General features: G+C 35.3%; 1 protein-coding gene across 1 annotated transcript in view; it reads left to right on the top strand.

Moving 5' to 3' along the window:
* Nucleotides 1-12,566, top strand: part of DNAH6 (dynein axonemal heavy chain 6) — a 364,719-nt gene that overhangs the window by 137,280 nt on the left and 214,873 nt on the right. Inside the window, exons 18-19 of the mRNA XM_063695744.1 lie at nucleotides 1,029-1,172; nucleotides 11,903-12,115. Of these exons, the coding sequence (XP_063551814.1) occupies nucleotides 1,029-1,172; nucleotides 11,903-12,115 (357 nt within the window). The remainder of the gene's footprint in view (nucleotides 1-1,028; nucleotides 1,173-11,902; nucleotides 12,116-12,566) is intronic.

The following is a 12,566-nucleotide window of genomic DNA, read 5'->3' as shown; positions in this document are numbered from 1 at the left end:
AAGGTCAACTCTCTACGAGGCAAAATAGATGGCCACCTATACTTTCAAGTGTGGTATGGACATGTTAGAAATACTATCAACCTCACAAATATTGTTTTACACTTCTTATTCATCCTTCCTGTGATGATGCCTATAATTAGAAGGCACATGTCTTGGTTAAAAAACAGTAACATGGGAAATGTCTTCCAGGTAATGTTCTAGGTGCTGGGAGTACCAGTGGAGAATAAGAAGAACAAAGTTCAAACGTAGAACTCTTTGGTGGAGAAAATAGAAAATAAAAAACAAATATATGCTATAACACCAGACAGTTTTAAGTGTTCTCCTTTAACTCATTTATCAGTTATCTCAGAAGTAAGAAAATATTCTTGAGAAGAAGCAGCTTAAAGAATTTTCTGATTACCACCATGGATTAGAGCAGTGGCTTCCACCGTAGGATGCATTCACCCTAGGAAATGCACAAGAAAACACATTAGGAAGCAGAAGAAAAATGATGGACTTAGAAAAAAAGAAAAATGATGGTTTACAAATTTTCTACTGCCATCAGTATATATGTGTGGCTATCTGACATGTCAATATATGTGTATATTTATATGTTTACATAATTGAGAAAAACAATTATAGATCTGTAAGTATATAGATCTATAATTTTATGAATAATTTATGAATTTAAAATATGTATGTTAAACAGGTATATAATCAAATAATAGAAGACTACTAGGTGAGAAATTTCTGGTTAGCAAGAGTAAAAAAATAGCTATTTGTCTCCTTAGAGGACTTTATGAATATTGACCCTCAGAAATAAATTACGGAGATTCCAGTACTACATTTGATGATGTGGGAGGCAAGAACATGAAAGGAATAAACAGGTGATGCTGGATATATAATGTTATTAGCAATTTAATAAGTAAATCCATTTCCAAAAGCATAGTGTAGATTTGGATTAACTTTTAAAAGTTTTTTTAGTATTTCAAACTTGACTTTTACTTTATGTTTTAACTTGTTTTGCTTTGTTTTTAAATTTTTCATAGTCCAAATTTGATTGCCTGGATCCAGAAGTCCTAAACAGTCAAGTTTCTAAATATGCTAAATTTGTGACTCAACTGGAAAAAGGCTTGCCACCCAACAGTGTAGTGCCCCAGCTCAAATACAAGGTGGAAAAAATGAAAGAAAAGGTAAGGTTGGTAGAAGTTATTTCAAAAACTATAGGCCAGTTGGTTATTAATTGATGCTAATGAGACCAAAATCAGGAATTTTTCCCTGATTAAGTTAGTCAGCTTTGCAGACAGAAAAAACAACAATAGTCAAATTCATTTTTTTGCAGTGGCACAGACTGCATCCCTGTCTTCATTTGGCCAAATCATGCAGTTGAATACTGTGGTTAGGAGGGGCATTCAGAGTGTTTCCCAAGTGGTAAGGGAAATAGTGCAGGAATAGGTTGTAGTTATGCTAAGATACTGATGTGCTCAAACCCTTAGGGAGCCAGATGAGGCTGGGGTAGACTTGTCCAATCGGCCTTGTCCATTTGCATCAGTGCACCACCAACTATGCCATTTTCCAGATGTGCTATGATGTGAAGGAAGTTGGGAAGCCAGGCTGCAGGTGTACAGGTCTGAATTTTTGAAACCATCTCAGCTAAGCCAGTGCTTGAAATGGTTAAGAAACGGGATATGATTTTAGTTTTTTAAACAATTTTAGGGTGTTTTTTGTTGTTGTTGTTTTGTTTGTTTGTTTTTTGTTCACTTTTGTGCCCAGGTTGGAATGCAGTGGCACGATCTCAGCTCACTGCAACCTCGGCCTCCTGGGTTCAAGCGATTCTCCTGCTCCAGCCTCCTGAGTAGCTGGGATTATAGGCACCCGCCACCCACCACGCTGGGCTAATTTTTTGTGTTTTTTCAGTAGAGACGGGGTTTCACTATGTTGGTCAGGCTGGTCTCGAAATCCTGACCTCACGTGATCCACCTGCCTCGGCCTCCCAAAGTGCTGGGATTACAGGCATGAGCCACTGCGCCTGGACAATTTTAGGGTATTTTTTTAAAGATGAAATAAAGAACTAAAAAAAAAAATGTGGAGAAGAAAAGTAAGCAAAGCTTCAGACACAATGAGAGGGAAATTTTCCAGCTTGAAAAGAGTGTTATTTGCATAATATTTTCCCCTTTAGCTTACAATATCTAGTCAAAACACTTTCCCAAGTTGTTTAGGTCAGCTTCTTTCTTTATTGCCTTTAGTGTGATTATATCATATAATTGTAAACAAATGTATTTGTTAAAGTCTGCATTCCATCTTGGGTTCCCTCGAAATCCTAGTTTATATTTTTTTAAACTTGAATACAGTAGAGGTCACTTTTTGTGGCATACAGTTCTATGGGTTTTTACAAATGGGTAGAGTAATGTATCCAATACAATAGTACCATACAGAACAATTTCATTATCCTAAAAATTTGCTTGTATTGTCCCTTTGTAGTCAGCCTTTCCCTCTATCACAATTCCACACAACCGCTGATCTGTTTTCTGTCTCTATAGTTTTGCCTTTTACAGAATATTATATAAATGAAATAATACAACATGCAGCCTTTTGGGTCTGGATTCATTCACTCAGCAAAATGCATTTAAGATCCCTCTATGTAGTTGTACCTAAAATATATAACATACTCTTACAAATAAAAAGACAAATAACCCTTTAAAATGGGCAAAAGATTTGAATACACACTTCCCCAAAGAAGACACATGAAAAGATACTGAACACCATTAGTTATTACGGAAATGCAAATCAAAGCCGCAGTGAGATAGCACTTCACACTCACTAGAATGGCTATGATCAAAGAGACAGATTATATAGGAATAAGTGTTGTAGGGAATATGCAGAAATTAGAACTTCCACATGTTGCTGGTAGGATCGTAAGGTGGTGCAGCCACTTTGGAAAATAATCTGGCAGTTTGTTCAAGATGTTAAATATAGACCTACCATATTACCAAGTGACTCTGCTCCCAGATATATGGCCAAGATAATTGAAAACGTGTGTTCACGCAGAAACTTCGATACAAATGTTCACAGCAGCATTGTTCATAATAGCCAAAAGTAGGGGGAAAAACAAATTTCCATCAATTAATAAATTGGAGAAATAAAATGTGGCATATCTATATGATGGAGTTTTATTCAGTAGTAAAATGAAATTAAGTTGTATGTGCAACAGAATAGATGAACCTTAAAAACATGATGCTGGACTGGGTGAGGTGACTTATGCCTGTAATCCCAATACTTTGGGAGGCCAAGGTGGGAGGATCACTTGAGCCCAGGAGTTCAAGACCAGCCTGTACAACATAGTGGGACCTGATGTCTGCAAACACATAAGATAAAAAATTTAAAAACATGATGCAAGTAAGAGAAGCCAGTCAAAAATAAGGCCAGATAGCATATGTCATTTACATGAAATGTCCAGAATAAAGAAATCTATAGTGAGAAAGTGAACTCGTGGTTACCAGGCACTGTGGGGAGGAAGAAATGGGAGTAACTGCTAATGGGACCTAATGAGTATGAGGTTTCCTTTTGGGGTGATGACATGTTCTAAAATTAGATAGAGGTGATGGTAGCATAATTCTGTGAATTATAATTTTTAAGAGAAAAAAACATTCTTCCATGTTGTCATGTGAAGCAATAGTTCATTTCTTTCCTTCTTTCTTTTCTCTCTTTTCTCTGTTTCTTTTTTTCTTTCTTTCTTTCTTTCTTTCTTTCTTTCTTTCTCTCTTTCTTTTCTTTCTTTCTTTCTTTCTGTGAGACAGGATCTCACTGTCTTGCTCAGGCTGGTCTTGAATTCCTGGGCTCAAGCAGTCCTCCTGCTTTGGCCTCCCAAAGTGCTGGAATCACAGGCCTGAGCCACCATGCCCAGCCAGTTCATTTATTTTTATTTTCTAGTATTCTGTTATATAGATGTACCATAGTTTGTTTATCCATTCACCTGGTGAAAGATATCTGAGTTCTGTCTCATTTTGTAGTGATTTTTATTAAAGCTGCTATAAACTTTCATGTACAGCTTTTTGTTTTGTGTGAACATGAGTTTTCTATTAACTTGGGTAAATAACTAGAAGTAGGATTATTAGGTTGTAGAGTAAGCATATGTTTAACTTTATAAGTAGTTGCCAAAATGTTTTCCAAAGAACTGCAACATTTTGGCTTTTCACTAGCAATTTATGAGAATTCCAGTTTCTCCTCATCATCACTACCCCTTGTTATTTTGAGGGACCTTTTTGTTTTGTTTTTTAATTTCAGTCATTCTAACCAATGGATAGTAGTGTCTTAAAATTGTCATAATTGGCCGGGCACGGTGGCTCACGCCTATAATCCCAGCACTTTGGGAGGCCGAGGCAGGTGGATCACGAGGTCAAGAGATCAAGACCATCCTGGCCAACATGGTGAAACCCCGTCTCTACTAAAAATACAAAAATTAGCTGGGCGTGGTGGCTTGTGCCTGTAGTCCTGGCTACCCGGGACGCTGAGGCAGGAGAATCGCTTGAACCTGGGAGGTGGAGGTTTCAGTGAGCCGAAATTGCGCCACTGTACTCAGGCATGGGCCATAGAGTGAAACTCAGTTTCAAAAAAAAAAAAAAAAAAGGCATAATTTGCATTTTTCTAAATACTGATAATGTTGAACATCTTCTTATATGCTATTTGCCATCCATCTATATTCTTTGATTAAATATCTGTTCAGATCTTTTGCCCATTTTTAATTGGGTTGTTTGCTTGGTTATAATTGAGTTTTAAGAGTTATTCATATATTCTGCATAAAAGTTTTTTTTCGGATATGTAACTTGAAAATATTTTCTTCCAGTCAGTTGCTTGTCTTTTCAGTTCCTGTACAGTGATTTTCACAGAGCAAAAAGTTTTAATTTCAATAAACTCTAATTTATAATTTTTTTCTTTTATGAATCAAGCTTTTAGTATAGTATCCAAACACTTTTTTTTCAAACTTAAGGTCACACAGATTTTCTCTGTTTCTTCTGTTAGAAGTTTAAAGGTTTTGTTTTCTATGTCTAGGTATATGATCTATTTTGAGTTAATTTTTTCATAAATTTGAGGTATCAAGGTGTACTTTTGTACATATTATATCCAATTAAAGGAACAGCATTATTTGAAATGATTATTTTTTCTTCAGTCGTTATTTGGAAATGACTATCCTCCCCAGGCACTCTTCTCCATTGACTCACCTTTGCACATTTACCAAAAGTCAATTGACTATATTTTTTAGTCTATTTCTGGACTCTGTTCTGTTTCATTGTTCTATAAGCCTATTCTTTCATCAACACTACACTTTCTTAATTACGATAGCTAGTAAGTGTGAAATCAAGTAGTCTTAATCCTCCAATTTTGTTCTTCCTTTTTACAATTATTTTGTCTATTCTAATTCCTTTGCCTTTCCATATCTATTTTATATTTAGCTTCTCAATATCTATAAAACTGTCTTATGGTCCAAAAACATACTTTTATGATTTCTGTCCTTTTAAATTTTTTAAGGTTTGTTTTATAGCCCAGAATATGGTCAATTTTGTTGAATTTTCCATATGCACTTTAGAAGAATGTGCATTCTGCTGTTGCTCAGTGATCATTCTACAAGTGTTAATTAGGTAGACTTGGTTGGTGGTGGTGTTCAGGTCATCTATACCCTTGCTGATTTTCTGCCAGCTTGTTCTGTTAGGGACTCAGGAGTGTTGAACTCTCTAACTATAATTGTGGGTTTACCTAATTCTCCTTTCCATTCTATCAGTTTATGCATTTTTTAATATACTTTTATTTCAGAATAGTTTTAGATTCATAGAAAAGTTATAACAATAATACCAAGGGTTCCCATATACTCCACATTCCATTTCTTTTATTAACATACTACATTAGTATAATACATTTGTCACCACTAATGTACCAATATCAATACGTTATTAGTAACTAAAGTCCATGCTTTATCTGAGTTTTTTTAGTTTTTACCTAACATCCTTTTCTTTTTCCATCCCAAGATTTCATCCATGATAAAACATTACATTTAATTGTCATGTCTTCTTAGGCTCTACTAGGCTGTGACAGTTTCTCAGACTTTCCTTGTTTTTTATGACCTTTGTCATTTTGAAAAGTACTGGTCAAGTAATTTGTATAATATCCTTCGATTTGGATTTGTCTGAGGTTTTTCTCATAATTACACTGGAATTATAGATTCTTACAAAGAAGACAAGACAGGTAAAGTACCATTTTCATCACATCATATCCAAAATACATGCTATCAACATGACTTTTCACTGATGGTGTTCAGCTTGACCACATGGCTGAAGTAGCATTTGTCTTAACTGTACAGTTACTACTGCCCTTTCCGTACTGTATTCTTTGAAAGGAAGTTACTACGCACAGCCATACTTAAGGGTTGGAAATTTCTGTTCCACCTCCTAAAAGCATTGACACCCCAGTAGCAATGAGCATAATTTGTATCCAGATTTTCATTTTTAATACTATAAGGAATAATACTATAAGGAATAATAATACTATAATATTATTATTATAATACTATAATATTGTTATAATACTATATTATTATTATAATACTATAATATTATACTATAATAATAATATACTATAATAATAATATTATAGTATATTATTATACTATAATAATAATATTATTAATATTATTATAGTATATTATTATTATACTATAAGGAATCCTTGTAGAAATGGCTGATTATATGGATGAGTCAGGAAATTTACAAGATGAGCCTGGAGCATCTTGAGGTGCTGGGAGGTAAGAAAGAGCTCAAAAAACAAAATGATGGGAGAATATCAAAAGGGCAAGGAAGACTTAATGGCCAAAGCCATAAGAATTTTAGGCAAAAAAAATGTAGTATTGTATTATAACCCAAGTTATAAAGTAAATATGCATGAATTCATACTGATATAAATGAGTGATTGAATGAATGAGTGAATAACTTTATGATGATACTGCCACCTCAAGATAGTGGTGCTTGATTTATTTTGATGTTCTGTTGTTGGACATGTGCACATTTAGTATTGTTACTTCTTTTTGAGGAATTGACCCTTTCATCATTATGAATTTTCTCTCTTATCTCTGATAAGATTCCTTGTTCTAACATTTACATTTTCTGAAATTAACATAGCTAGTTCAGCTGTCTTTTAGTGTTTGTGTGATATGGCTTTCTGCATTTTTTACTTTTATCTGTGTTTTTATATTTAGAATAGATTTTTTTAGATAGCATAGAATTGATTCCTATTTTTTTATCCAGTCTGACATTCTTAGTCCCTTAACAGGTGTGTGTAGACCATTCGCATTTAAAGTCATTATTTATACAGTTGGATTGAATCTACCATCTTGCTAGCTGTTTTATTTATTCTATTGGTTCTTTGTTTCTTTTTTCTCTTTTTGTGCCTTTTAATTTAATTGCATATTTTATGATTCCATTTTATCTTCTCAATGAGATTATCATTCATACCACTTTTTCAATAATTTTTAGAAACAATTTTTTAGAATATTGTTTAAAATTGTTATCCTAAGCTTAAAATATAGATTTATAATTAATCTGAATCAATTATTTTACTATTTCACATGTACTGTAAAGACCTTATAATAGTACACACCCAATTAATTCCTCCATACATTCTTTGTGCTGATGTTATGTCTATATTTACATATACTATAAATATAACTTATTTTTACTGTTTTTGCTCCAGACAGTTATCTTTTAGAGCAATAAAAATAAGAAAGAAAATGAATTTTACTTTACCAGTATTACGTTTCCAGTGTTCCTCATTGCTTTGTGTGGATCTAAGTTTCTGACTCATAACATGTTCATTCAGCCTAAAGAATATCCTTTAATATTTCTTATAGAGTATGTATGCTAACAATTAATTTCCTCGGTTTTTATTTTGAGGAAGTCTTTATCCTTTAGTTTTGAATGATATTTTCACTGGGTATATAATTCTGAGACAACAGTTTTTGTTTCTGTTTTTCCTTCAGTAATTTGGAGGTATTCTTTTCTTGTTTGCATGATTTTAGACAAGCAGTCTGCTGTAGTTTTAAATTCTCATTGTTCTATAGATGATGTGTCCTTTTTTTTTTTTTTTTTTTTTGTCTGGCTACCTTCAAGATTTTCTCTTCATCTTGATACTCATCAGTTAACAGTAGAGTATGCCTAGGTGTGCATGTGCTACTGTTACTGTTCAAATTTATTTTGCTTGATGTTCTCTGAGTTTCTTCGATCTGTGATTTGGTGTTTGTTTTTAATTTTGAAAATTTTTGCAGCTGTTATTTTTCAAGCATTTCTTCTGCTCTGTTTTCTGTCTCTCTTCTCCTTCTATGATTTCTATGATATGTACTTTAGGCTGTTTGACATTGTCCCACAGGTCTTGGATGCTCTGTTTTGTTTTTATTTTTTCTTTTCCCTCTTTTTTCTCTGTGTGTCAGTTTCTGGAATTTGTACTCACTTATCTTCAAGTTCATTCATTCTGTGGCTGTGTTAAACCCTTTAAAGGCATTCTTTTTTTATTATTATTATTATACTTTAAGTTTTAGGGTACATGTGCACATTGTGCAGGTTAGTTACATATGTATACATGTGCCATGCTGGTGCACTGCACTCACTAAGTCGTCATCTAGCATTAGGTATATCTCCTGATGCTATCCCTCCCCCCTCCCCCCACCCCACAACAGTCCCCAGAGTGTGATATTCCCCTTCCTGTGTCCATGTGATCTCATTGTTCAATTTCCACCTATGAGTGAGAATATGCGGTGTTTGGTTTTTTGTTCTTGCGATAGTTTACTGAGAATGATGATTTCCAATTTCATCCATGTCCCTACAAAGGACATGAACTCATCATTTTTTATGGCTGCATAGTATTCCATGGTGTATATGTGCCACATTTTCTTAATCCAGTCTATCATTGTTGGACATTTGGGTTGGTTCCAAGACTTTGCTATTGTGAATAATGCCTCAATAAACATACGTGTGCATGTGTCTTTATAGCAGCATGATTTATAGTCCTTTGGGTATATACCCAGTAATGGGATGGCTAGATCAAATGGTATTTCCAGTTCTAGATCCCTGAGGAATCACCACACTGACTTCCACAATGGTTGAACTAGTTTACAGTCCCACCAACAGTGTAAAAGTGTTCCTATTTCTCCACATCCTCTCCAGCACCTGTTGTTTCCTGACTTTTTAATGATTGCCATTCTAACTGGTGTGAGATGGTATCTCATTGTGGTTTTGATTTGCGTTTCTCTGATGGCCAGTGATGATGAGCATTTTTTCATGTGTTTTTTGGCTGCATAAATGTCTTCTTTTGAGAAGTGTCTGTTCATGTCCTTTGCCCACTTTTTGATGGGGTTGTTTGTTTTTTTCTTGTAAATTTGTTTGAGTTCATTGTAGATTGTGGATATTAGCCCTTTGTCAGATGAGTAGGTTGCGAAAATTTTCTCCCATTTTGTAGGTTGCCTGTTCACTCTGATGGTGGTTTCTTTTGCTGTGCAGGAGCTCTTTAGTTTAATTAGATCCCATTTGTCAATTTTGTCTTTTGTTGCCATTGCTTTTGGTGTTTTAGACATGAAGTCCTTGCCCATGCCTATGTCCTGAATGGTAATGCCTAGGTTTTCTTCTAGGGTTTTTATGGTTTTAGGTCTAACGTTTAAGTCTTTAATCCATCTTGAATTGATTTTTGTATAAGGTGTAAGGAAGTCAAATTGTCCCTGTTTGCAGACGACATGATTGTATATCTAGAAAACCCCATTGTCTCAGCCCGAAATCTCCTTAAGCTGATAAGCAACTTCAGCAAAGTCTCAGGATACAAAATCAATGTACAAAAATCACAAGCATTCTTATACACCAACAACAGACAAACAGAGAGCCAAATCATGAGTGAACTCTCATTCACAATTGCTTCAAAGAGAATAAAATACCTAGGAATCCAACTTACAAGGGATGTGAAGGACCTCTTCAAGGAGAACTACAAACCACTGCTCAAGGAAATAAAAGGGGATACAAACAAATGGAAGAACATTCCATGCTCACGGGTAGGAAGAATCAATATCGTGAAAATGGCCATACTGCCCAAGGTAATTTACAGATTCAATGCCATCCCTATCAAGCTACCAATGACTTTCTTCCCCGAATTGGAAAAAACTACTTTAAAGTTCATATGGAACCAAAAAAGAGCCCGCATCGCCAAGTCAATCCTAAGCCAAAAGAACAAAGCTGGAGGCATCACACTACCTGACTTCAAACTATGCTACAAGGCTACAGTAACCAAAACAGCATGGTACTGGTACCAAAACAGAGATATAGATCAATGGAACAGAACAGAGCCCTCAGAAATAACGCCGCATATCTACAACTATCTGATCTTTGACAAACCTGAGAAAAACAAGCAATGGGGAAAGGATTCCCTATTTAATAAATGGTGCTGGGAAAACTGGCTAGCCATATGTAAAGGCATTCTTTATCTCTTATACTGTTTTTTTTATTTCTAGCATTTTTGTTCAATTTGTAATTGTACTTTCCACCTCTCTGTTGACATTTCCCAACTGATTTTGCTTTTCTATCTTTTCCATTAGAACCTTTAACATGTTAATCATAGTTATTTTAAATTATCTACTTCCAACATGTGTGTCATTTCTGGGTCTGATTATTGCCTTGCCTCTTAGATGTGTGGTTTTTCTTGCCTTTTCACATGCATCTTAATTTTTTGTTCAAAGCCAGGTATCTTATATAGTACAGTAAATACCAAAGCAAATAATATTTGTGCTTGGAAATGAGCATGCCTCTTCTTCTACTTGGATTTTTGTGCAACATGTTGCATTAAATCTAATTAGGAATTGGGCTAGGTTTAAGGGTTGATGTTGCTATGGTTACCCTCCGTGCACCACAGGCTTCAGATTTTTCTAGTGATACCTCGAATTTAGGGTTGGGCTGGTTTACCAAAGGTTATTTTCTCAATTTCTATTTTCCTCTGATCTTGGGTCTTCCCTTTGTGTTGTGCTCACTGAGAATCTGTCACTCGCAGCTTTCCACTCTGTATCCCACTGCTATTTTTACTCAGTATTTGATAACCTGGTGGCAGAAGTGAGAAGGAACATTCCCTCATGGTCTCATTAAACCTTTATCTTACGAGGCACTGTAGCTCTTTTTCTCAGAATTCCTATCACAGGTGCTCCTCCCCCTTTTCCAGCTGTAGTGCTGAGCCTAGCACTTATTTTTGTCCCTCCCTCAAGGGTAAATTGTTTTTTTCCATGTTCTATTTCTCCAGTTATAGGAAGAGATATCTTCAATGAGTTATCACTAGTGCCTTAAGGTGACACAGTTTGTTACTCTTTTCCCTGTACATCAAGGGATTTGTTCCACAAGGGAGCTAAGGCAGATAAATTTGTTGGAGCTACTATAATGGACGCTGTTTCCCTCCCCAAGCCAGCATCATAAGGGAAGCTTTCTTGGGAGTCCTTTCAGTCTTCACTGTCAATCTCCACTGTATTTGTAGGCTCAGAGGTTTTCCATTCTCATTCTACCCCACACTTAATATTTAGTGCTCTATTTTTAAAATTTAGCTGAATCTTCTTAATAGTTTGTATGTCATCCCAAGGAATCTGCCCCAGGTAGGAAAATTTTCAGTTGCTGTTTCTCCTTGTGGAGAAACCTGTCGGTATCAATCTCTCTCCAAATTTGGAGATGGTTCTGCCCCCGCAAACTTGGTTTTCTAATAGGCTCAATTAGAGTCATTAATTTGCAGTCATCCAGATTTTGCTTTCTGGAAAGAGGGTAAGTGGTGCTCTTTTCCAGCTCTCTACATGCACAAATTGAAACCAGAACCTGTGGGTTATATTTTTAAGATAAAAAGCTTCGTGTCTCTGAGAGTGTTTGTTTTTCAGCTTCCAGTTATCATTGACTTGAGGAACCCGACTTTGAAGGCAAGACATTGGGCAGCTATTGAACAAACAGTTGATGCCACTCTAGTGGATGCTGAAATTCCATTAACCTTGGAGAGGCTCTCCCAGTTGCATGTTTTTGACTTTGGTCAAGAAATCCAGGACATATCTGGACAGGCTTCTGGAGAAGCTGCCTTAGAAGCAATTCTTAAAAAGGTAAATCTGGAATATATATTTATCTATATACCATTAGGGAATGTGAAAGTTTTCAGATTCAACATTTGGTGATCTGGATGTTTTTTTCAACGTTGCAGCTTTCACTCTCTCATTATCAGTCATCCCTCTGTTGTTTCCTTACAACAGATATTACTGTTATCACCTCTAAAAATCTCCTCCTTCTGCTTATCCTATAACACATAGGAACTTGATGGCCACAAGGTTTGAAATGTGCATGCTTATATAAGAAATCATATACCAAGAATGATCTTTTAAACCCAAATACGTTATCTTCCAAGCTACCAGAGAAATCTGTTAAATGCTTCAAAAGACATTAAGATTTTCCTAGTTATGATACTATCTCCTTACCCCCAAAATATATACACACCTACTAACCCTCTGCATAAAAGGAATTCTTTTTCTGTCAAAGTATATGTGTTAATGTCAATCA

This window comes from Gorilla gorilla, chromosome 12 (genome assembly GCF_029281585.2).
Source record: "Gorilla gorilla gorilla isolate KB3781 chromosome 12, NHGRI_mGorGor1-v2.1_pri, whole genome shotgun sequence".
In the NCBI taxonomy this organism is placed as follows: Eukaryota; Metazoa; Chordata; class Mammalia; order Primates; family Hominidae; genus Gorilla; species Gorilla gorilla.
This window is presented reverse-complemented; position numbering and strand designations above follow the sequence as displayed.